At 35.6% G+C, this 25798-nt stretch overlaps 2 protein-coding genes across 2 annotated transcripts in view; one reads left to right on the top strand and one right to left on the bottom strand.

The window, feature by feature from the left end:
- Positions 1-17549, top strand: part of LOC125872138 (probable serine/threonine protein kinase IREH1) — a 19618-nt gene extending 2069 nt beyond the window's left edge. Inside the window, exons 2-18 of the mRNA XM_049552816.1 lie at positions 2035-2105; positions 2190-2372; positions 2465-3835; positions 5744-5916; positions 6445-6688; positions 9287-9379; positions 9457-9597; positions 9681-9773; positions 11052-11256; positions 13394-13479; positions 14945-15033; positions 15731-15782; positions 15886-15942; positions 16155-16328; positions 16479-16556; positions 17030-17220; positions 17312-17549. Coding sequence (XP_049408773.1) covers positions 2035-2105; positions 2190-2372; positions 2465-3835; positions 5744-5916; positions 6445-6688; positions 9287-9379; positions 9457-9597; positions 9681-9773; positions 11052-11256; positions 13394-13479; positions 14945-15033; positions 15731-15782; positions 15886-15942; positions 16155-16328; positions 16479-16556; positions 17030-17113 — 3194 coding nt within the window. The 3' untranslated portion in view covers positions 17114-17220; positions 17312-17549. The remainder of the gene's footprint in view (positions 1-2034; positions 2106-2189; positions 2373-2464; positions 3836-5743; positions 5917-6444; positions 6689-9286; positions 9380-9456; positions 9598-9680; positions 9774-11051; positions 11257-13393; positions 13480-14944; positions 15034-15730; positions 15783-15885; positions 15943-16154; positions 16329-16478; positions 16557-17029; positions 17221-17311) is intronic.
- A 559-nt stretch (positions 17550-18108) lies between these two features.
- Positions 18109-21496, bottom strand: LOC125874514 (probable inactive receptor kinase At1g48480). The gene is made up of 2 exons (XM_049555414.1): positions 19983-21496; positions 18109-19021 (listed from the first exon to the last, which is right to left on the bottom strand). Exons 1-2 carry the CDS (start codon positions 21316-21318, stop codon positions 18411-18413), a joined length of 1947 nt encoding a protein of 648 aa, XP_049411371.1. The 5' UTR covers positions 21319-21496; the 3' UTR covers positions 18109-18410.
- Between the last annotated feature and the right edge of the window lie 4302 nt (positions 21497-25798).

Genomic DNA, 25798 nt, shown 5'->3' on the forward strand with positions numbered 1-25798 from the left:
GGGGGGGGGGGGGGGGAGTTTAGAATGGTCATGTACATGAAAAGATCTTCAAACCTATTACAATCAGTGGCTAAGTGGACGGGGTAGCCTTCTGTGAACCAACACAGCCCTGTCGCTCTTGGCTGATTGCGCAGGCTGCTCTGCTGTGGTCGGTTCTTGGTTGAGTGCTGCGTCGCATCTCGCCCTGTGCTGTCTCTCTTTCGAGCAGCGATGGGCTTTCCCATGCGTGTCTCCTTGACGGTATTCACCCCAGCTGTGCCATTGACATACGGTCCTGCCCACGTCCTTGATAGTTTAAGTGGCTTACATGGTGCCCCACCCCTGTGCCATCATAAGTGATAACACCCAATAAGACTGTATGGTAAAATTGAAATGATGGCTATGAATATTTTTGGCTTCTGTTTTGGCACTTGTTCCCTAGTTCTCTGGATAAAAGGAAATAAACGAACCAATAAAACACCTGTATCAATAGTTTAAGAAATTTAGCATGCATAATGTCTCTTTTAAATTATGCATAAATAATAGTAATAAGAAAACATAAAGTAGTTAACCTCGCAGGTCTCAATTGTCCCTGTAGAATGTTAACACAGTCAAAGATGCATGACAAAGTTAGGAGTGAAGCATTGGCTGAACAGTGATACTCAGTACATTTCACCTTTTAGGTGCATGGAATTATCATCCAAAAGCAATAACTGCATGTTGAGTTTAGATTAATACATTTTTGTTTTTAATTTTTTGAATTTCATAGTTACACTAATTTTCATGTTTATCCATATTTGGTGTTTTTCCTAGTCTTCTGTGATACCCAAAGAACCAGGAAGCACTGGAAAAACACCATTGCCATGATTAAATAGTGCTTAAAGCTTTTGTATTCTTCTCTTGTATTTGTTCCATATTTTTTATTTTATTGTCATTAGATTAATACATTATTGTTTTCAATTTTTAGGATTAATTTCATAGTTACATTGGTTTGCATGTTTATCCATATTTGGTGTTTTTCCTAGTCTTCTGTGGTACCCAAAGAAGCTGGAAGCATTGGAAAAACACCATTGCCTTGATTAAATAGTGCTAAAAGCTTTGCATTCTTCTCTCGTATTTGTTCCTTATTTGTTATTTTATTGTCTTTAGTAGGCTCTACCAAAAATCTCTTCTGTTCCCAAGGACCTGTTCTCTTTCGCCCTGCAGCATACTGAATCTCCATTAGTAGGCGTGATTTATAAAGTTTGAGAAGTCATATGCAAAGTTATATTTGTTTCCTATAGATACAACTCTGATGAGAAATTGGCATTGGTTTGATAAAGGACAAACATGGCTGGTTTCTATCTCTCTCTCTCTCTCTCTCGCTTTTCCTATTGATAAGTCTGGTAATCCTATGTTTCTCCGTCCATACAGTATCATGGAAGTAGTTCTTCACTATTTTAACTAGTTGTACCTTATGCATTGGGGCTCCCTTTCTAGGGATGCTTGAATGTTGATTACCTTTTTCTACTAAGTATTTAGCAGTGCATTTATGGACAGATATGTAAATTGATCATTGTGCATTTAACAACTGAAGTCCAGTAAGAGCTAGTTCTCCTCTATTGCAGCAAGCAGTCTAGGAATTGTATGAATGGCATTGCTCTTACCATTTTTTTTTTGGGATAACCTGGCTTTGCTCTTAACTATATGCAATATTTTATGCGGAAATCTGGCCAAGGTCAACAAGCGTTCTTCCTTTTCTTTCATTCAGCTTAAAAAAGAAAGCTATTTGTGGGACTGCTAAGAAGTCACTGGCTTAGTTATGTGTTCTGGGAACTCTGATGAATATGCTTGGCCTTTGAAAGTTTGGTTTATGCAAATTGTGCTTTTGAGGGCAATGGATGATATCATCCTAGAATTTAACTTCTACTTGATTTGTAATTTATAAAGACTTCTGTTGCATTTAGTTGTTTTGGGAGATATCAAGATATATATGTGGACTGCACTAGTGAAGTTCACGTGGTTGCTTGAGGTGTAAGTTTTGTTATGCTTTCTAATGTTTTGATCGTTATGCAGGCCGAGTCAGTTCATCTTGGGGCTACTCTGGAGGTCTGAGGAGCTCAGATGCTTGTACTCCAGAATTGAAGGTACAGAGGATTAAGCTGTTTCATTAATTGATTCTTCTCTTGCTATTGCATTATCCTTACTCTAATGCTAGATGTACTTTCTAGACATCTTTAGAATGCGACAACCCAAAGGAGTCTGAATCTCCGCGCTTTCAAGCTTTACTCCGGGTGACTAGTGCTCCAAGGAAACGGTTTCCTGCAGATATAAAAAGTTTTTCGCATGAACTGAACTCCAAAGGTGTACGGCCTTTTCCATTCTGGAAACCTCGAGGTTTGAATAATTTGGAGGTAAAATTCAACCTTTTCGCTATGTTCTTGAAGTTTGTAAATGATCAGTGTTCTTTTTGCAAGTGTTGATCAGTATATTGCGATTTCAACAGGAGGTTTTAATGATGATTAGAGCAAAGTTTGACAAAGCAAAGGAGGAAGTGGATAATGATTTGCGTGTTTTCGCAGCAGATCTGGTTGGGGTTCTAGAAAAAAATGCAGAAACTCATCCAGATTGGCAGGAAACAATTGAAGATCTGCTGGTTTTGGCTCGAAGATGTGCAATGACATCTCCTGGGGAATTTTGGCTTCAGTGTGAGGGCATTGTTCAGGAACTGGATGATAGACGGCAGGAACTCCCCATGGGTACACTAAAGCAGCTGCACACTAGAATGCTTTTTATACTTACAAGGTGCACACGTTTGCTTCAGTTTCACAAAGAAAGTGGATTTGCTGAGGATGAACCTCTGTTTCAGCTTCGTCAATCATTGCAGCCCGTTGAAAGACGGAGAGATGGAAAGATGTCTGGTCCTCTGAAGTTCCCAAAGTTGCCTCCTACAAAAAAATCTTACAGTCAGGAACAACATGGCTCTGAATGGAAGAGAGATCAAGCTGTACAGCTAGGTAACCTTCCGACCTCGGAAGCTGAAACTGCAAAAACATTGGATTCTCCGGGCAGTAGGAATCGAATGGCATCTTGGAAGAAATTTCCAACTCCACCTGCAAAAAGTCCCAAAGAAGCACCTCCAATCAAGGAGGAGAACATTGATATAGGCATTGAAGCTTCAAAACTATTTAGTGATGAAAAAGGACCGTCTGCTTCATATCTAGCTACTGTCAAGCATCCTGATCTTTCTTCTGCTAGGGATTCAATTGCACACTCTTCAGTTCCTCCTTCCAAACACCAACGTAATGTTTCCTGGGGTTACTGGGGTGATCAACCAAGTGTTTCTGATGAGAGTTCAATAATGTGTCGCATTTGTGAGGAGGAGGTCCCTACATTACATGTAGAAGACCACTCCAGAATTTGTGCAATTGCTGATCGCTGTGATCAAAAAAGTCTAAGTGTTAATGAACGCTTGTTAAGGGTTGCAGATACTCTTGAGAAGCTCATGGAGTCATTTGCACATAAGGACATCCCGCATGCTGTTGGAAGTCCAGATGGTGCAAAAGTATCAAACTGTATTTTAACTGAGGAATCTGAACTTCTCTCTCCAAAACTTAGTGACGGGTCTTGCAGAGGTTCAGAGGATATGCTTGACTGTCTTCCTGAGGTGGATAACTCTGTTTTCATGGATGAACTTAAAGGTTTACCTTCTATGTCATGTAGAACCCGGTTTGGACCTAAATCCGATCAGGGGATGACAACATCATCTGCTGGCAGCATGACACCTAGGTCCCCCTTGCTGACGCCAAAGACCAGCCCAATCGACCTACTATTGGCAGGAAAAGGTTGTGCCTCTGAGCATGATGATCTTCCTCAGGTAGATACTACTATGATTCTTCAGTATGTTTGCCTCTCAGTTCACTTCTTTTTTGGGGATACGACTAAAAGAGCTCTGTTGCTGCTAGCAGAGTTTGCATGCACTTGCATGTATTTTCTTTGGTTGTGGATATGTTGGTAGGTGTAGTTTTTCTTAAAAATGTTATGTAATGTGAATAATATGAATTTAAATTTTAAAAATTGTGCTCTTTTCTCTTGGTTCAGTCACAGATTTTGTTTCCCTTTAGGTTGAGAAGCTTGTGCTTCTTGTAGAAGGTTGATGACGTTATAATGTAAATTGATCCAGCGGCCTCAAAAGTTTTTAGCATTTTGGCAACTTTGCCATGAAACTGTTTTTGGCGGCATTCTCTCCATTGAACTTTATAGAAGGTTGCAGCTTACACCTTTCTGTTAGGTTTCACTTATGGAGTTGTTAAATTCTTTCCCCCTTTTTTCTTTTCCTTTCCCACATCAAAACTTTCCCACAAAAAGATTTTACTGGTGCTAGTTTTTCTTCTTCTCCTTTTCCTCCACCTTCTACCCCCTCAACCATTAATCATATTTGTATCTTTCCTCCCATTCTGCACTGCATGACAGCATAGTGAGATATGAAAGGAGGAAAATTTAAAGAAGAATAATAAATAACATGAACAAGAAAGTACTCTGGTTATAGTACTGTGCTCAAAAAACACTCTCCTTCTCATGTTGCCGGGTTGAGAGCATAAAAGGAAGAAGAATGGGGAATGCAAGAAGAATAGAGAATAACAAAGAGAATCATGAACAAGAAAAGGAGTCTGCTTAATTGTACTGGACTCACTGCTGGGTTTCAATGGGTTTGGTCATGCTTCCGCCGGTTGGTCAGTTATCGAAGACTCCATGTTAGCAGCCCAAATACCATTAAGGAAAATATAATAATTTTTAATTTTCCGTTTTTTTGTGTGTTTTTTTTTAAAACAACGGAAGGTAATGTACGAAAGAACTATAGCATTCGGCTAGAGAGGGAAGGTAGAAGAGAGTGAGTACTGATAGAACAGAAAGGGAAGAAAAGTGAGAAGTAGAGAGAGGGCACATGAGAAAGAGGACGTTAGATCGGGTACATAAGAATTAGGTTCATCAATTCTAACAAAATTCTGTTATTACCTCCTGCCTTCTTAACTACTCCTCGAGACCTTTCTGATGATAGTCCTTGAATTATAGCATGAGGAAACCTCAATTGCCTAATCCAACTGTTGGTCTCTATCACCTTCTGGACTGTTAAGCTTCTGGAATGTTCAATTTGTATGGCCTCAGTGATGAAAATACTTCCTTCTTCTTTTGCATTTTTCCCTCATCTCTCCTCCACGTTACGATAGTTCTTGTTAGGGAAGAGCTGATGGATTTCCTAGCAGAGGGGAATGAAATTACCAGATTTCTAATGTTACCTCATAGACTGATCTTTGTGGCGCTGTGAATATTTGTTCCTTTTCAAGTAGAGTGGAATGAAGTCACATATTTCTAGTTTTACCTCATTGACTATGATCTTGCGGGCTTGTGGGGAAGGAACATTTTAAGTTCCCATTTTGCTTGTGGAGTTCTCCTCATGATTGAAGCCGACCCCAGAAGTTGGGTATTCCTTCTTCAGAGATCTCTCAATTTTTTTTTGCCCAAAAAACTAATGAAATAGCATTTCCTACAATAGTTAAAGAGGTTATCAATACCAAAAAAATCTGTTTGACGGGTAAATTGACAAAAGGTGAAAAGATTAGTGTACGCTGCATTCTATATCCCAATTTCAATATACAACTCAAGCATACATCATTTTATTTAATTATATTTCATGGATGGTTTTAATTCTATTAGGGATGAATTTGCTTAACTGTTGACTTCAATAGGTGCAGGTAATTGGTATTGACTTTTTTTAATATTACAGATGATTGAACTTGCCGATATTGCTCGATGTGTGGCGACTACACCTATAGATGATGATCGCTCTTTGCCTTATTTGCTCTCTTGCCTTGAAGATTTAAAAGTTGTGACTGAACGCAGAAAGTTAGATGCACTTACCGTGGAAACATTTGGAACTCGTATTGAAAAGCTGATTCGGTAATTTGACCTTTCTTGTGTTATATCCATTGTAAAGATATGGCACCTGGGACTAATCTAGCCCCAAAAGCTAGCTCATGAGTGGAGGATTGCCCATGTCCATATAAGTAGACCATCAGTCGATTCCCAACCAATGTGGGTCTTTAACCAACTCTAACACCCCCCTTTCACGTCCAGGCCCAACTGGAGCGGGGATCTGGAGCCCAAACGGGGATGGACTTGAATCTGATACATGTAAAATATTACACTTGACCTAACTCATCCCAAAAGCTAGCTCATGAGGGGAGGATTGCCCAAAGTCCATATAAGCAACCACCAATCCATTACCCAATCAATTTGAGACTCTAACCCACTCTAACATCCATATACTGCTGGGGGTACTCTCAAAAGAAAATGATGAATACTAAGAACCATGAAACGTTGAGGGGGCTCAGGGGAGAAAACAAAGGAAGGAATCTTGCTTTTTTCTTTTTTTGCTTCTGCTCTATCTTCAGAAAGTTTCTTTAACTTAAGTTCACAACTGTCCAGGGAACAGTATTTGCAACTGTGTGAGCTAGTTGATGATGAAAAAGTTGATCTAACGAGCACTGTCATTGATGAAGATGCTCCCTTGGAAGATGATGTTGTACGTAGCTTGAGAACTAGCCCAGTTCATTCCAAAGATCGTACGTCTATTGATGACTTTGAGATTATCAAACCAATTAGTCGTGGGGCATTTGGTCGGGTTTTCTTGGCAAAAAAGAGAACAACTGGAGATCTCTTTGCAATTAAGGTACTATAGTAGTTTGGTGCTTGAGTTTTATTGATCAACATTCCTTGAATCATTCAGATTTCCTTTTTGAAGCGATTTTAGCTTGATCTGTGATCGCACATCGAGAACCCCCTTCCACCATCCTCGTCCCAGTCCAAGAGAAAACGAAAAACAATATCTGTCTTTAAGTGATAGCTCCTTGCTCCATGTCTTTAACATCTGTTTCTGTGCATGTCTCATATCTAGCAAACAGATATATCATGTAATAATTGGGAGTTCGTATATAAGGATTACGTTACAATTTTGTGTTACCTTGCAACATTACTTAAACAAAATTACCAAAGGAGCTTATGAAACCTCGATCTCCTATTGCTTTTGGCAATTTATTCCTGTGATAAATTTACTGTTATTTGGATATCGACATGTGTATTACATGTACTTTTCTGATAAGGATGTCTATGTATGGTTACAGAAAGAGGGGTGGGATTCCTCCATTTCTAACTGTAGGCTTCCCATTTTTGTCTTTCATGGTAAATGCTTCTTTTATTATGTCCCTTGGTTTCCTTATGACATCATCTAATTCAGGGAGGTTTCTAGCCTCGGGTATCAAGTAAGAAACCAGACCATTCTGCTCTTCCTCCTGTATAGAGAAGAGAAGAGGAGCTTGTATAATGCACAACTTGATTATTCCCTTAAATAATTGGGAACTAAACAGAGTGTACAGGAATCTTCACAAAAAAAACCATATAATACATTCCTATAATTCTCCTAATCACCTTACAGCAGGAATGGGAGTTCGGGATCCATTCCATATTTACTATGTATGAATTTTACAGTGGATGGATATCCTAGTGATAAGGACCAGCCAGCCCTTATATGAAAAAAAGACTAACCTCCACCTTGATTCGAGTCACCAAGGGAACTAATGCAGGAAATGTGTGTCCCGTCAGACTCCTGAGGAGGAAGGTTTATGTTTCTGGGGGTTTGCCATATATATAATAAAAAAGAACTTGATATATCTACATTCTTAAAGCTCTCCCTCAAGTTGAAGTGTGCATTATTTCTTCCACTTAACTTGTTTAAATATATGAACAATTCTAGGCCCTTGAAATGATTTTGTAAGTTTTCTAACTGATAGTCGAATTGACTGGACTAGTAGTGATACATCTTGACTCAATTGTTTGTGAATGAGGCAGTCTACTTCAATATGTTTTTTCATAATTTTTTTTTGAAGAATCCGCCTTGAGGTGCCAGAGGGTTAAGACATTAATGTCTGTCTCCTATGAATATCCCATAGTACATAAAGAAGGGAGATATGATACCTTACCTTACCTCCTCAAATCCTAGTCAAGTAAATATAAACATGCCTTGGCCTTTTATGATTATTTACTTTAATTCTAATTGAGGCTTTATTAATGCCTCTGTGGGAAGTGAAGAACAACAATGTGTTTTACTAGGATTGGGAGGACTTTTCCCTTTAGAAAAGAGTGTACAACATAATGAATTTTGTCTAATGACATAATGCGAGCCAAAATAGTGCTCCGTCGGTATAATTTTATCTGAAGGTATTAACCAGGTACAATATTTTAGAAATAAGGGGTCGTTTGGTAGTTGGTTAGAGTCATGCAGATATTAGTTCTGAGGAAATCTATTTATTATTTCATGTTGAGATTAGTTATTCAGGGTTTAGTATTTCATATTCTATCTTGCATAAAATAATACATATATCCCCTCATAACTTATACCTGTATTAATTTTAAACATAGTAAATGAATGTTGACGAACAAGTTATTAGTTATGCAAGATTTAATACATGATTAACTTACCTCCGAAAAGACTCCTAAAGACTTTTAATACATACCAAAGTACCTTTTTAACTTTTTTGATCAGGTAAAAACTAGATCAAAGTGTCTTAGTAGTGGTAAGTGCAACTCATAATGTGTGGGTTAGGTGCACGCCACAAATTCAAATCTCGCTCCAACAAAACCCCATTATTTAAGTGAAAAACGGTAGAGGATCATGCCCGTATCCATTATGTTTCGAACCTTACACTGGCACTCTGGAATTTTTCAGTTGTTAGAAGAAAAAGAATGCGATGACATTTTCATGGCTACAAGAGTATGCTATTAAGGGTTTCTTCATCTTATAGAAAAAGTATGTCATTAAGGTAAAATGGAAGTTTAAAAAGTGAGTTAACAAATATAATAAAGTTCATTCTTTTCAGAGTAGACTACTTAACTTCCCTCACTAGTATTAAGGGGATGATAGAGAGTGTAAACAACAAAATTTTAGGCAACAACTCAAATCTCTTTCAAAACAGAAGATGTATTCTCATTTCCATAGCGGGAGACGTACTAACTGATTGAAACCCTGAACTTAAAAACCACAGGACATCTCATGGCTGTGCGCGATAACATAAGGATATGCTCCCTCCTTTTCAATTTGTTTGTCTGGTTTTGACTCAACGCAGAGTTTAAGAAAGTTGAGAAGACTCTTGAATTTTATGGAGTTATGGTCTTAACCTAAAGATGTAGCGATTATCCTAGTGGTGAAGTTCTAATCTTAGGTATGCTATGTCTTGCTTCTTTGTGGCAGTCCAACTTACATGTTTAGTTGCAGGTCCTGAAGAAGGCAGACATGATACGCAAGAATGCTGTTGAGAGTATCTTGGCCGAACGTGATATCTTAATATCAGTTCGCAATCCTTTTGTGGTGAGCATGTTGAGATGGCAAAGCATTTTACTGAAGATAAGATTATACCTCTTTTACCGGTTTTTGTTTTGCATTAGGTTCGCTTCTTCTACTCATTTACTTGCCGTGAAAACTTGTACCTTGTGATGGAATACTTGAATGGTGGGGACCTATATTCATTGTTGAGAAATTTAGGCTGCTTAGATGAAGAAGTCGTTCGTGTTTATATAGCTGAAGTTGTGAGTATCTATGTCTCTGTCTTGCTCTCAAAAGTACTGTACACTATGGTGAAACTCCTAAATCTGAAGTTCTGATGTGCCAGGTGCTTGCCCTGGAATACTTGCACTCTCAGCATGTGGTTCATCGAGATCTGAAGCCTGACAATTTGTTGATTGCACATGATGGTCATATCAAGGTAAAGGTTGTGTCTAAAACGTGTCTTCTTCATAAAGTATTTTGAATAGTCAAATTCCTTGTTTTAGGTGGGGGCATTTTAGATACAACGTTTAATAGGTAAGCTGTGATGGCTTTTTCTAAAATCCACCATGTTTGTTCGTACTTATCTCTATAACTAGATATCTGGAATCAAGTTGTTGCCATAAGCTTTCATAGCTCAAGGAAATGTGTTAGTCCAAGATGGCCTTGATATTATCATTGAAATATTTTACCTGATCAAAAAAGGAAATGTGTTGGTCCATGATTTAGAATCCTTCATTTATTATGGAATTTCAAGAGTGACTAGGGCCAGGTTTGTAACTTTTTAATTCTACATATGAAAAAATGAAAGCCAAAAAGTTTTTTAATTCATTAGTTTGGCTTTTTGAATTTCATATTCGAGTAAATGAAGGCCACAATTTTAAAAACAATGAAAATGAAAACGCCTAGCTTTTTCGTTATAGCCATTTCGAAAAGAAAAAAGGTCATCTTTTTATTTGGATAATAGTTGCAGATATGTAAAGAGATTATAGAGCTTCAGTATACAGCTTCAGTATACTATTGTAGGTTCAGATAATTTTATAGTGAAATAAACTATTTATTCAAATCATACAACTGTGGTTTCTGAGATGGTTACAACAGCGAACTGGATATCAAAGGAGACCTTGCATTATGACTTGAGGAGTTTTATGTTTTACACAAAAAGCTCTACAGTTTAATGTAATATATATCGACAAATAGGTAATAGAAAAACTAGATGGGCATGTAATGTTTAGGCAAGATATTTCTTGAGGCTTGTGTTAGGGGTTTAGAAATCAACCTGCCTACGCTATGTTTCTACTTGCAACCTTTTTTTCTGTTCCATCATTTGTTTGCCTATTTAACTTGGGCTTGTGATGGGTGCTTTTGCTAATGTGTTCCTCAAGCTTAAATCATAGAAGTGTTTGTCGTGGTTCATGTTGACATAATGACGGGCAATTTGTTAAATAATGTCCCAAATTATTGTTTGCCGTGGTTGTAAAGCAGCCCATACAACAACTACGCCTCAATCCGAAGCAGCTCATCATTGGATAAAATTTCCCTGACTGTATATCCATTGATGTTTCTCCTTGTTGAGGTTCTAGTCTAGCATTTTCAAGGCATTGTTCAAGCTTGCGGTGGTTTAACATGTTGATGACCTGTTTTCTTGGGCTTTTTTCTTTAAATCACATTGGTTTCACACTGATGAGTTAGTTTTAATTTGTGTAATTTTGTTCAGTTGACAGACTTTGGGCTTTCTAAAGTTGGTCTTATCAATAGCACAGATGATTTATCTGGTCCAGCTGTCAGTGGAACATCCATGATGGAAGATGATGAATCTCAGCTATCTGCATCTGAGCATCAGGAAGAAAGGCGGAAGAAACGTTCTGCAGTAGGTACACCGGACTATTTGGCGCCTGAGATTCTTCTAGGAACAGGGCATGGTATGTATCCGTTTTTACCCTTCTATCTTCATTTACAATGAATAGCTGATTATCTTTGAACTTGGCAGATGAAGCAATCATTTTAAATGATCAACTTGATAATGTTGCCAAATAAATTCCCTTTTTCCCTTTTCCTATATCATTTTTAAAAATCCCTTTTAAACTTTTCTTTACCATTTCCAATTCAGCAAAGGAGGATTGCAGTAGGTTGAGTGTCAATGTAAAAAATAATCTAAAGATGATGAATTCTCTGAATACTGAATTGCTGTGACAATGTCTACCTAGGCACATACTACATCGCTCCTTGGGTGTAAATTTAAATATACAAGGAGTTCCATTGCATTGTCACTCGAGTGTGACTGTGAGGGATTATAAGGAAGGTTCTCATACTATAGAAAGTGGAGGGTGCAGAATAGTTAGTATCATCATCTAGATGTGGTGCTAGATAGAAAAAAATTTCCTCATCTCAGATGGGGTAGAAAGCTAAAAGGACTTCCATTCAGATGGGTAGGAACTCATTGACAGGACAGGAAAGCCAATAGAATTGGTGGATAGCTTAAAAAGGAAAAGAGTTAATACTGCCTGTCCACAAGAGACTTAAGTGTACATGAAAACATATTAGGGAGATTGGTTATAATTAATGATATTGCGGGATAGATTATAATAGAAACGTGGCTGGAAACCATTGCAGATCAAGACTTAAAAGATAAAGTTGTAGATGTAAGGAGAATAGGTGATAGGACTGATCCATCAAGATTGATTGGGAGAGATGGGGGACAATCAACATTGTTACTGTTTATGCTCAGCAAATAGAACTAGTAGGAAAACTGACACTAAATCCTAGGATGATTTAGTTATGTCGGTCCAAGAGACATGTGCGTAGATGTCAGGTGTGAATGCTAAGATCGATGTGCAAATACCATACAGATTTGAACGAGATTGGAAATGATCACATCTGATGGAGCATGCAAGTAGCATGCCTAGAAGTAAAGTGAGAGATCAGGTGGTCTGGTTATGTTCCTATAAGACCTCACTAACCTATAGTTAGCAATATGGTTGATAACAATATGATTAAAACAAAAAAGATAATAAGTTAGATCTAAAGGAGGGTAGTTGTCTCAGTCGAATTGCAATCTCTTGGTACCGCTAAAAAAATGATTTGTGATCTCTTGGAATCAATGTGCACTTAACTGTTAACAAAAACACAATCCAATTAAAATGTTTGTATAGTTAATGCAGACTTGCTGTATTACCCTTAATTGTTACAATTGCATTACATTTGATTTTTGTCTAAAGTATTTTTCTTTCTGATCAGAAACTTGTATGATAGAGATAGGCGTGGTTTCATAATCTCTAGTTTTAAAGAATCCTTTGTCTCAATAAAACAAATTACTTAGCCTTAAAAAGGCTTGGGATTGGTTGATAAAAATGGATATCGTACTATACATAGTTGGGTGTTAAGAATACGGAAGGGAAATATGAGAGCTCATGTGGGTTGGAAGGAGAGAAATCTGAGAGCTTTCTGAAAGTTTAGAGAATGACTTTGTACATTTGAGTAATAGACTTTTGCTATTCTTAATTGTGGTGCACTCATGAGATCTCGGTTTGTATAGAAGAATGGGTGTGTTTTGGAGAGCCATATTCTACAGTAGACTCTACTTATGGTGTACTGCTTCTATATGAGGCTTTTCTCACATCAGTAATAATATGGTACTATGCACTCATGCATACCGTAGAAGAATGGTGTGTTTTGGAGAGCCATATTTTTCAGTTGGCTCTACTTTTTGGTGAACTGCTTGTATGTGATCCTTTTCTCACATCAGTAAAATTATTTGCCATGGTGAAAGAAAGTAAATATGGTACTATGCACTCATGCTTAACACATGTTAAAATTCTTAGAATGCGGATGGGAGCGAGGATGAGTTGGCATACGGATTGGGAGTTCCCTCCACATTAGTGCTTTTTCTAGAATTCTGGACATGCTTCATTGAGTTTTTGTTCTTTTTTTCCTTGGATAGGACCTTGAATATATGTCTAACCTGACATTCTTATAAAAACAATTTGGATTTGAGAGCATTTTTTACACCCTTCTGTTTTTCATTTAGTTCTTAATCATAGGCTACATAATTCTTTTCAGGTTTCACGGCTGATTGGTGGTCCGTGGGCATTATTCTCTTCGAGTTGATTGTTGGTGTTCCTCCTTTTAATGCAGAGCATCCTCAGGTTAATATGTTGTCTTCTTATTTGTATGTTTTGTCCTTATTCTTCTATGTAGTTTGTTATCCCTCAGGTGATAAGGAATACTAAACTACCCATTTAGCTGTAGATTAGTTTGTATATGAAAAGTAAAAGAAAAATGGTCACTAAAGTTGCTAGCGCTTTTTTTTTTTTTTTTGATAAGGAAATATTTTATTGAAAAAAGTACCAAGAGGTACAGAAATGGCCACTAATGTTGCTTATGCTTAATATTAAGGATTTTTCTCTTACAATGTTTTAAAAGATAGTACTGTGTCTAAGTTCTCTCCCTGCAACTGCACCAAATATGAAGTCTTCAAAAAAAGTATTAATGTTTGTATATCCTAGTTACTAATTTATGCAAACTAACTCTTTCTGGACGTGACACAGTTCTTTATATGCATATGTTTTGCATGTGTGGATTACTTGACGATTATAGAGTGAATTATTTTATTTTTATGCAGAAGGCTATATGACTACAAGCATGTGTGGATTGACTTAAAAGTTGGTCAAATCTACTTCTAAGTCATTTTTAGCTTTTGGGAGTGTTTGACAAATTTAAAAATAACTTAAAATAAGTTTAAAATGACTTAAAAAAAGTTAAAAGTAAATACTCCCTACTTTTCATTTTTTAACTTAAAAGTTACTAAAGTTTGGCTATTTTAAAACTACTTTTAAAAAGCTATATTTTAAAAGTTAAGCCAAACGGGATCTAAAAGTAGTACCACCTTGATTCCTGATATGGTTATGATATTCCATTGATACAGAGCTGATTCCAAACGACTTAATGAGGGGTTGTTCTGGTATGCACCCAAAATTAGAATTGGGCATTCTTTTTATAAGAGTTAAGACGATGTTGAAAACATCAACTATAGCTAAATCCCAAGCTAATTAGATTTTTTCTGTAAGAATTTTAGTATGAACTAAGTCAGGTACTAAGATAGCTTTGGATATTACATGCAAGACCAATTGGAATTGACTTGTGAATCTGCAGTCGTGTGCTTAAACCACTGAATACGGATTCTTGATGGCAACCTCGTACATGGTGAACGACCAATTCAATGAAATGGAATCTTTAGTAAAGTCAACACAATTTAAGAGGAATCAAGGGAAAATGTTGACTCAAATCTGGTATTTCGATGGGATTGTTTGATTTGAGTAAAGAATAAAAAAGAGTGGCTTAAAACAAGATCTGTAGTTTTAGCTCTTTTCCTGATGTCGAGCAGTTTGATGTACGTAACACTTAATACCATAATATAAAATGTATGTGCACTAAGTTTAAATAATTTAGTGTTTGCAATTCTGATACCTTCATGTTTTTTTTTTTTTTGCTTACAGTAGCTTTATCTGAGCAGTTTCTCTTCTTATTTACTTTGTTGATGAAGTAACTGTTTTATGAAGCACTCCTGATGTCATGTTTCTCTCTCTTTTTTCTTTTTGGGGTCATTTTCAGAAAATATTCGATAATATTCTCAATCGTAAGATACCTTGGCCAATGGTTTCTGGGGAAATGAGCGGTGACGCACAAGATCTGATTGACCAGTAAGAGAATCATTCTGGTTGTTATTTCAAGTCCCATTTTTATCTTCTCAAGTTTCAGTTGGCAAGTTCTTTTTCCAAGAACCTTCAGCTTTTAGCCAGTTCTCATTTAACTCCTGGAATAAAGAAATGTAGATGGAGACTCTATGTTAGTAGGCATGCTTGAGTTATGAGGAATTAGTTTGATGAATTTGAGAGAGGCAGTGGATCATTAGAATGCAGTTGACTTTTGACGAAAAAGCATTGTCAGTTATAATGATAAGCTTGTCTATAAATACTCCAAAATCGGTTATCTAATAATGATCCTCAATTAGTTGACAAAAGCTTTTAGTTAATATTGTTTCCATTCAAGAACTCTTCTGTATTTCCAAAGAGTACACATTACGTCCATCGATCCCTGAAGAAAAACAAATCCTTCCCGATAGAACAGAAAATGAATCTTGCTATGAAATGGATAATGGTGAAAATTATAAATTTAGAATAGATCTATTCTGCCAAAATGTTAGCAGGCTGGGTTTTGAACTGTAATTAATTGATGCTGAATTGATTCTGGAATTTCAGGTGTTGCTACAAAGATTAGTATCATCAGGCTTTAGTAATAATATAAACAAACTTTTCTTCTCTTTGTAACTCATCTATTGTAGAACATGTTTGTTTATGTCCCTCAACTTTTGAAAGCTGCTGTCGTGATAAATTTCAGATTACTGACAGAAGATCCTAATATGAGACTTGGAGCACGAGGAGCATCAGAGGTGATGTTTTTTTCCACAACATACTTTAATATTAGGCCTTCTTACATCTGTTCATTTGAGATTTTGAGAATTAGATTGTAGAATGACTATGATCCGCATGCAGGTGAAGCAGCATCCATTTTTTAGAGATATTAACTGGGACACACTTGCTAGACAGAAGGTTGGCTGCAATATACTTTACTCATAGAAGTGATTCATTTTCATTTAACTGTGTCTGTACTAGCAGATGGTTCCTAGCGCCAAGCCATGAAAACATAACCAACCCCTCCTAGCTTGGAATTGAGGCGTAGTTGTGTTGTTATATTAATAGGTGGGTCTATCTTGTTTTTTCTACTGATTGGTGTCGCATCAATGTTTGTACTCTTTTCTCAGGCGGCATTTGTGCCTGCATCCGAAGGTGCACTGGATACTAGTTACTTCACTAGTCGCTTCTCTTGGAATCCTTCAGATGAACATGTATATGCAGGCAGTGAATATGAGGGTTCTAGCGATGATGGTAGTGTTAGTGGTAGTAGCAGCTGTCTGGATAATCGCCAAGATGAACTGGTATGTTGGTTATACCCACAAAATGAATTAAATATAAAATAAAATAAAGGACTGGCGTGTTAACTCTTAACATGTTGTAAGTCAATATATTTGGCGGATCTCCATTGATTTTTTACTAAATAGGTTTAGTTTTGACGAAATATTTTGCAGGGTGATGAATGTGCTGGTATTGGAGAATTCGAGTCAGGCTCTTCTGTCAACTATCCTTTCAATAACTTCTCTTTTAAGGTAATCTTTTGCTTTACAACTTCCTATTCATGATTTTCTACTTTTTGATGGCTGGATGTTATTTGTATGATGAAGCCACATCTGTTAGAACTGGAAGATCTTAAGGCTTGATTGAGTACACGAAAATTGTCAGGTTATGGCTGCCTTTTTTGTTTCATTGGATTCAGATGTTGCCTTGAATCTAAATAATACATTTGGAACTGCAGCTGTTTATGCATTCTTAAATCGATTATCTGCATTCTTAAATCACTTTACTAAGTTAGTTTGCACTAATAAAGAACTCATGAAATTTTTGCATCCTCTAACTTTGTTCTCTCATTTGTTCCAACATAATATTCCCTGCTTTGATTGACCAAAATTTTCTCTTTATTCGGTACTCAAAAAAGTTGATGGAACTAGATTTTAGAAAGCTATTCGTCTCATGAGTTAATCCTCACAATGCTACCACTAATTTTCTTCACTTCTTTCAACAGAATCTCTCCCAGCTTGCATCAATAAATTATGATTTGCTTACAAAAGGTTGGAAAGATGATCATCCGTCAAATCCTAATGTATAGCTCCCCAGTTAACCGGGCCTGTGAGAGTATCCAAACTTCTGTTTCTTGGCTGGTAGAAACAAACTGAACGCCCGCCAATCATCTCCCTGTCTTTATACCTTGTAAATGTATGTATCCAACCAAGTCTAATGCAATATTTCTAGAAGTAGTTCTATTCTCTTCACGGTTTCTATTTTTCCTATTTTTGTTCCCTTACAGATATAGAAGCAGCTTAAAAATCAATGATCGCGACCACTGGGGATGTGATGTGTTTTCGAATCTCATGCTGTGAGGTTGTGCTTTGAATCGTCGTTTTATTTAGTGTGACAATTGTGTATTCTCTTTTTGTTCTCATGTATGGCCATGAGATGCCTTGTGGTTTTTTGACTTCAGGCTTTTGATTTGCTTTGTAATTGTCCCTCCACAGCAATGAGAACACATCTCCTGTTTGAAAGGGATTGGACTTGTTGCCTCAAATTTTGGTGTTTACAACTTTACATCACTCTTTTCCATTCCCTTAATTCTGTTTCTCTTCTCTTGTGAAAGTATCTGTTAATTCTGCTGGTCCTCTCTTGGTACTGGCTAATTTTTCAGAGAGACTTGACTGTTTGCCTATTAACAATGGAAAAGAAAAGATATCAAATCAAAATAACACAACTAAAATCTATCAGCAATAATTGATTGCCACAAAGAGTTGGTACCATAATGTGGTTTGCTAAGGATTCCCTGTTTCTTCTTGGATGATATAAATCTACATTTCTTTTGAGTTAGTGGTCAAACATACCTCAACCATTTGTTGTTACTAGTACTTACTTAAATTATCACTTTCTTTGTATTAAAACACAACTTGATGATGAGTTGGCATACACAGACCAATTGTCGAGTGGGAACAATATTTGGCCAACTCAGCATCTATGAAAACTCTCAATGCAATCTCCCTGCTGGCTTCAACATATCAAGAAACCACATGCATGCATGCCTCATATACACACAGAATAGCCATTGACAGTTGCAACTGAAAAAGCAAAAGTAAAAGCAGAAGCAGTAATAATTACAGAAAGCATTATACATCCAACAAGAATAAATGGTACAGATATATGCTTTGGCCCCTCATCTAAAGGAAAATGAAAGGGGTAACCACTAGTCTACTACAGAAACATAGAGAAAAAGGGGCCATGATCAGTTAATTCAAACTGAAAGAAGATGAGACACCCCTCCCCCAACAAACAACAAGTTTAATATGCTTAAAAAAGATTGGTGATGAATCTGAGTTTAGCTTAATTACTGCACATCTCGAGGGGGACTAATAATGACAACTTCACTCTGTTGCATTGGCAAGATCAGAGAGTTCTTGTTTATCATGTGAGGTTAGGCGTCGAAGCTCTTCAATCTGTTTAGAGATCTCAGCCATTGAAGGTCGCTTATCAGGATATTGAGCTGTACAATTTATTGCTAGCTGCAAGAGTTGGACCATCTCTTCTTCAGCAGTCTGGTATCTGAGGAGCTCAATATCAAAAACTTCAGAAGGCCATTCTTCACGAACAACAGATTGAACCCACCTTGGCAAATCAACACCTTCTTCATTTAAGAGGGCATGACTAGGTGCTTTTCCAGTAAGAAGCTCCAAGAGTAATACTCCAAAGCTATAGACATCAGCCTTTTGGGAAACCTTGCGAGGATCAGTTACCTCTGGAGCACGATATCCAACAACTCGAGTAGGGGAGGATGGTGATCCAACCAAGTTAGCCAGGCCAAAATCTGAGACACGTGCTTCGTATGATTTGTTGAGAAGAACATTGGATGATTTGATATTCCCATGGGAGACATCAGGACCTTGAGAGTGAAGGTATTCGATGCCACATGCAATTCCGAGGGCAATACTGGACCTGATTTCCCAATTCAATGGTGTTCTGCCAGCCCCCTTGCTTCCTAGTAAATTAAAGAAATTTTAGTGAATAGAAAGTAGAGTTGCAGCATACAGCTCATTACAGCATCTTAGTCACTTTAACAAGTTTCAAGTATACCAAAGGCGAAAAATGTACATGTTCATGCAAGATTCACATGCTAGGAAACTAATCACCAGATGAATAATTAGTTTCGGAGATTCAAAATTCTAGTCCTATACAGATGCTCTAGATAGAAAAAGAACATATAATGAGAGACCCTACTACTGTAGGGCCAAGTGAAAGATTATATGTGTGCTTGTTCACCTTTCCCCTGTATATGGACAGGGTATCTATAAAGAACAAAGGACCCTTTTACTATAATGAAAGCACTAAATGAAATGGAGTACTACTTATTGCTCTTAATTACAAACAACTTTAGATTTAACATACTTTCTTATATTAGAAGCATGCTTTACATAATGAAGACTAAGGTAATGATAAGAAATTAATGCTTAATTCTAGGATCACATTTTCATTGGATTGAGGGGCCAAATACTACAGACATTGCATGTTACACTGTTAGCAACAAGTCAAACTAGTTACTCTAACAAAATGTCAAAATCTGGAACAAAATATAGTGTATCTACTGAATAAGGGAAAAGCAAGTAAAACACCAGATATTGGTAGCTAAGTTGCTTGAACTCACTAAGAATATCGACCAATACATGTTGACCCTCCAAAAATAGTGATTTTTTTTTGAGAATCCATGCCACTGAGTGTGTGTTGGATCCTCCAAAGGTAGTGCATATTTTGAGGATCCATGCTGCTAAGTGCATGTGAGATCCTCCAAAAAGGTAGTGTATTGTTAGAGGATCCATACCGCTGAGTGCGTGTTGAATCCTCCAAAGTAATGCATTTTTCGAGGATTTGACACAGATGCGGTAACATTTTTAGAGAGTCCGAACAAGATGAATTGACAGTAAAAGAGTGTAACTATAACTTACCATGAAGAAGAGCAGACAAGCTTCCCATTGGCATATAGTCAAAGACAAGAAGTTTTTCCTCCCTGCTGAAATAATAAGCTCTGAGAGGCACCAAATTCTCATGATTCATTGCTCCAACTGTTTCAATTTTCTCCTTGCACTCCCTTTCAGATATTGCCACATCTTTCAATCTCTTAACAGCAACAATTGTACCAATCTCCAAAACTGCCTTATAAGCTGTTCCAAATGTCCCCTTTCCAAGAACCTCAGCAGATGCTCTCAACAAATCCTCCAATTCAAATGCTTTATAATAATCTCCAAAAAACACAAGCTTTTTCCTAACCCCATTTTCTCCCCAATTCTCTTCACCACTATTCAATACTGCAGCAGCAGGTGCTGCTACAGCAACTGAATTCCCATTATTTACACCTCCATTTTCGGGTTTCTCAATTTGTTTCTCCCCGGGAACTTCTGTTTCCGGTGACTTAATTGTCTCAACATCAAGAGACCTTGTTTTATCACCGGTTTTCATCCTACCTAACACAAACAAAATCGACAAAAGAATGAAAAATCCAGCAACAGACCCAATGACAATACCGGAAATAGCTCCACCAGATAGCTTCTTCTTCTTCTTATTTGAATTCCCAATTTCGATTCCATCAGTAGCTATAGCAGGCTGAGTCTTACTTCCTGGGCAAACATTAATAGGCTTTCCACATAGAGAATTCCCAGTAAAAGAACTCACTGGCATTACCTCCAAACTTTTCGGAATAGACCCATTTAATCTATTGAAAGACACATTAAACTGTTCGAGATTTGGGAAAAACTTTAGCTCAGGCATTAACCCAGAAAACTGGTTTTTCTCAAGTAGAAATGTTCTCAATCGGGTCAAACTGTTAAACCCAGATGGAATTTCTCCAGAAAAATTGTTTTCAGCAAGATTTAACCGAACTAAAGAGTGAAGCCCAGAGAAGGAAGAAGAAACAGCTCCGGTAAAAAAGTTACCCTGGAGATAAATGTTACGGAGCTCAACACATTTTGAGAGATCAGAAGGGAGAGGACCCGAAAGGCGATTGAGACGAAGACTAAGTGTACGAAGACGAGTGAGGTTGGAAATTGTGTTCACCGGAAGGGTACCGGAGAGAGCTGACGCCGGTAGCCGGAGAACTGTAACACGGTTGTTTTCACATTGTACACCAGCCCAGTTGCATGGGGAGGTACTGGTGGTGTTCCAGAGAAATGTACGGCCACCCACGGCGGAGCGAAAAGCTAAAAGTGCAGCACGGTCGGAACTAAGATCCGACGAAGCTGTTACAAACATGAAAACATGAATTATGAAGATGATTAACAACACCATTGTCAAATTTGACAGTGAAACTGAAATTGAACTAGCCAACTGAAATGGGCAGTGCCTACTTGTTTTAGCTGAATATGGCGCAAGAACCAAGAACTGCTAGAAATTCATAGCAGAGAGAAATGTAGTAGCAGAAGTAAGAAGAAAGAATGGCGTTCTTTGTAGGAGTGATGAAAAATGTATAGTAGTTCTAGGATGTGTTTGGTACGAATTTTTTAAATTTTAGTGTTGGTTGGTCAATATTTTTGACAACTAAAAAGAAAAAGTTCTCAAATAACATTTCATATTTTAACACACTTTATCTTCACTCATTTTCGTAACATAGGGATGGAGCCAACATTCGAGTTACAGATTTATAACAAGTATAAATAAATTTTAATTCAAAACTCATAAACTAAAAACTCTTGTTCGCTTATGTCGTATTCCCTATTTTTACACCCCTACCTCTTATTCCACCTTTTATTGTATTTTTCTAGAGTATATATAAAATATATTTTTTTTGAATCGAAGAGAAAAATATAAATAAAAACAATGTTTATTTTATTAAATATATTTTGAGCACATCCTACAAAGAAAAAGAAAAAGAGAAAAACTTAGGTGTTAAATGAGGTAATAATTATGGTGCCCTATGAGTTGATGGGTGTCATGATAGTGTCTATGCTCTCCCCAGAGAAAGTGTCAAAGTCTTGCGATTTTCTTCCTCTTTTTGTAAAACGGATCACCTCCGGTAGTTGATCCCTCCATTTCCTCCGGTGGGCCGTTGAAATTGCAACACCTGTCCCAATAACAAATAAATCTTGTAGATAACTTACTGTGATTAATTGTTCACTCTCGTTACTCTTTCCTCTTCACATTTAAATAAGATCTCTCTCCCCTATTAAATTAATTCTCAAATCTGTCAAACAACGTAAATGAACAAAAATATCAATTGCACTTTGAGTAAAAAACAATACAGATTGAAACGAGCTAAAGTACAAAAAAATGTCATATCTCAATCAGTTCATTTAATATGTCTTTGATTTAGTTGTACACAAATAACACAATATTTAAGAATGTAAAAAATAAAGAGAAAAAGAGTCTGATATACCCCTCAACTTTATCATTTGGAGCTGATATGTCCTTTATTATGAAAATGACTCACATATACCACTATCATTACAAAATGAGCTCACATATACCTTTCATTTAACGAAAGTGAAGAAATTAGTTTTAAATTTATATTTTTGACTTTTAATTTTCTTAAAAGTTATTTAAGGGTATATATGATTCTTCTAGCAAAGTTCAAGGTATATTTTAATTTTTTTCATACATAAATTATTTTTTGACTTCTTTAATTATAATTATTTGAGTTTCTTATTCTTATTTTATTTTTTCTTCATTCCTTAGTGTAAAGAAAAAAATTTAAAACTATTTTTTTGTGGCTATATTATAATTTAAAACTATTTTTTTTGTCTATATTGTAATTTAATTTTTGTATTTGAAGAAAAAATTTGGTCATCTATAATAAGTTTTACAAGAATATTAGTAAAACATAAATAAATTTGACCATCAAAATAATAAATCTAAATTAGTCATTGAAACAAAAAAAAGTAAAAAAAAAATGTTTAAGGAGGATTAATTATACTCATATGGGATTATATATATATATTTAAAATAATAGAAAATTAAACTAATTTTTTTTTTTCATTTAGTTAGAGGAAAATGGTATATGTAAGTCATTTGTATATAAGTAAGGATATATATGAGTCACTTTCATAACGAGGGAATATCAGCTCTAAATGATAAAGTTGAAGGGTATATCAGAATCAGACCATTTTCCCAAAAATAAATAAGTCTCATTATCTTAAATAAAATGTGTATATAACATAGTACTCTGTATTTTTACTGGCATGTAAGTTTAATAAGACCAAAATACTCCTCCGTTAATTAGAGATTTTAAATTTGAATTGTGAGTATAATTTTTTATTTTTTTTTGAATGAAAGCTCTATCCCCAAAATGGAGCCCTATTAGCACGAATCTGGATTAAGCATCGAATATAAATTATTTTTCAAATTAAAAATAATAGGTTTAAATCAATGCACTAGCAAGACTAAAATTTATTCCTAACTAGTAACAAGTATCACTTATATGAATTATCTTTCTTCTTTCAATGAATCCTTATTTTAGCTAAATTTGCATTGATTTCACATAGACAATTTCTACTACGTGATTTTAGGTCTATATCTTATGCCTTTATAATACCTTTCATAATAGTTTTACACTACATCAATGCATCGACAGATCGACTTAGAATATGCTCAAACGAAATCATCTCTTGTAATTTTCTCATTATTTTATCCTTAATTCGTGTCATTTAATTATTTGATCAGTACATTCATCTTAGCATTTGTATTTCTATAACACTTATCTTATAATGGATATATGTTGAATTTTACTGTTTCAATATTTTTCATTATATAGCATTATCGATCTTATAACCTATTAATCATTCACTTTAATAGATAAACTTTTATTACATATCACGGTAAATAAAATTCTAGTGAAATAAATATGAAGACAAATATTAGAAGATATTAAAAACCTTTTATCATTCTAGGACATGTTCGATATAAAAAGGAGTGGGAGCCAATTCTGCATTTTTTGTCCTTTAAAGGACCCAACAAATCCAAAAACGATCTTCATAACTCATGCACTAATCAATATGAAAATTCACCGAAAAAGGATTATGGTAGAGTGATAAGTACCTTTTCCATCTTTAATCTAAAGTCTCGAATTCAAGTCCCTTTAGATATGAAGTCTTCTTTATTAATGAGTGTTTTACTTCCAATATAAATTTTTTCCATGCAAATTCAACTTTAGTTGAAATTCAATATGAATATCGAGTTGGAAGAAAATGCCCAGTCATGTTATGAATAATTAATGTGGGAACAAAAGTACATTCTCACATGGATATTATTGCACAAGGGAAGCGCTATTATATACGTCTGTCCAAAAATAGGAATCAGTAAATATACTATTTCATCATTAGTTCTTTGTTTCTCATGCATTTTTTTATTTTTTTGCCTTTTCCCCCTTCTTTGTTTGTACTCCCTCCGTTTCAAAAATATTGATCTGGTTTGATTTGACACGATGTTTAAGAAATTAAAGAAGACTTTTGAATCTTGTGGTCCTAAATTAAAGTTATGTCAAATGTACAAAATTGCCCTTAATCTTGTGGTCTTAAACATGCCACGTGGAAAACAAAAAGTAAAATGTTACCAAAAAAGGAAAGAAGTCATTTTTTTGAAACTAATTAAAAAGGAAAGGAGGTCATTCTTTGTGAAACAGAGGGAGTAATATAAAAACAAATATTTATAAAGAACCCTAAACTCTGCATGGTTACATTCATACTCTTTTTCACATTATTCCATCCCCAAGTCTTTTAACTTTTAAGGGTTCGATTGAGTGTTCAGACAAATTATGCTGAGATTAGTTATTTTAATTATTATTTTTATTGATTGTTTGATTGAGTTTATTAAAAATAGAAAGAGAATTTGAGTGATCTTAGAGTTATTTTTGTCATTACTTCATCCTTTGATAGGGATAATTAGTCTTGATGCCAAATAGTTTTTCAAAAATTATTTATGCTTGTCCAGCATACTAAACGACTCCAAAAAAGAATAAAAAAGAAAAAAAAGAGAGAATTCTCAACCCCCAATTATATTCAAAGAACTACAAGGAAAAGTATATTTGCTCTCTTCACTTTGACATTGATGATAAAATTCATCTGCACTCAATATTATATTAAAATATATTAATTGCTTGTGGTTAAGAGACATTTTCTAAGGTGTTAATTTGACAATATTATTACAAATTAGTTAGTTCAATTGAGTATTATGGTAAGCACAAGAAATCCAACTAATTGATTTCTTATAAAAGAAAGAAAGAAAGACAAGATAATTCTTGTACTGGATGAAGTGTCTTATTTACCAACTAATAAAATAATGATAGTTGGATACACCAAAGCAAATAATGAGCAACAAAATTTAACAGCTGTTAACGTAAATATTCTTTTACTCCCTCCGTCTCATTTTATTTGAGGTACTTTTACTTGACACGAAGTTTAAGAAAGAAATAAAGACTTTTAAAATTTGTGGTCCAAAATAAATAATAGAAATTTGTGTGACTGTAAATCATTTCACTAAGGATAAAATAAATATTTTATAGTTAAATTGTTACTTAATATAAAAATGTGTCATTTTTTTGGAGACTGATTAAAAAGGAAAGTAAGTCACATANTAAGGGTAAAATAAGCATTTTATAGTTAAATTGTTACTTAATATAAAAATGTATCATTGTTTTGGAGACTGATTAAAAAGGAAAATAAGTCACATAAATTGGGACAAAGGGAGTAGTAAAGTGAAGGTTTTAATTAGTTCCAAAAATGTTACTCCCTCGTGAAACCTCGAGTGTGAATTATATTCAACTAATTTCGAAAGTAAA

Source organism: Solanum stenotomum, chromosome 8, assembly GCF_019186545.1.
Source record: "Solanum stenotomum isolate F172 chromosome 8, ASM1918654v1, whole genome shotgun sequence".
In the NCBI taxonomy this organism is placed as follows: Eukaryota; Viridiplantae; Streptophyta; class Magnoliopsida; order Solanales; family Solanaceae; genus Solanum; species Solanum stenotomum.

What these genes read in the sequence shown, in the direction of transcription:
- LOC125874514 (XM_049555414.1), bottom strand. Translation starts at nt 21,318, where the DNA reads ATGGTGTTGTTAATCATCTTCATAATTCATGTTTTCATGTTTGTAACA. An exon ending in CTTGTCTGCTCTTCTTCATG is followed by an intron (nt 19,022 to 19,982) that starts GTAAGTTATAGT and finishes TTAATTTACTAG; the next exon opens with GAAGCAAGGGGGCTGGCAGA.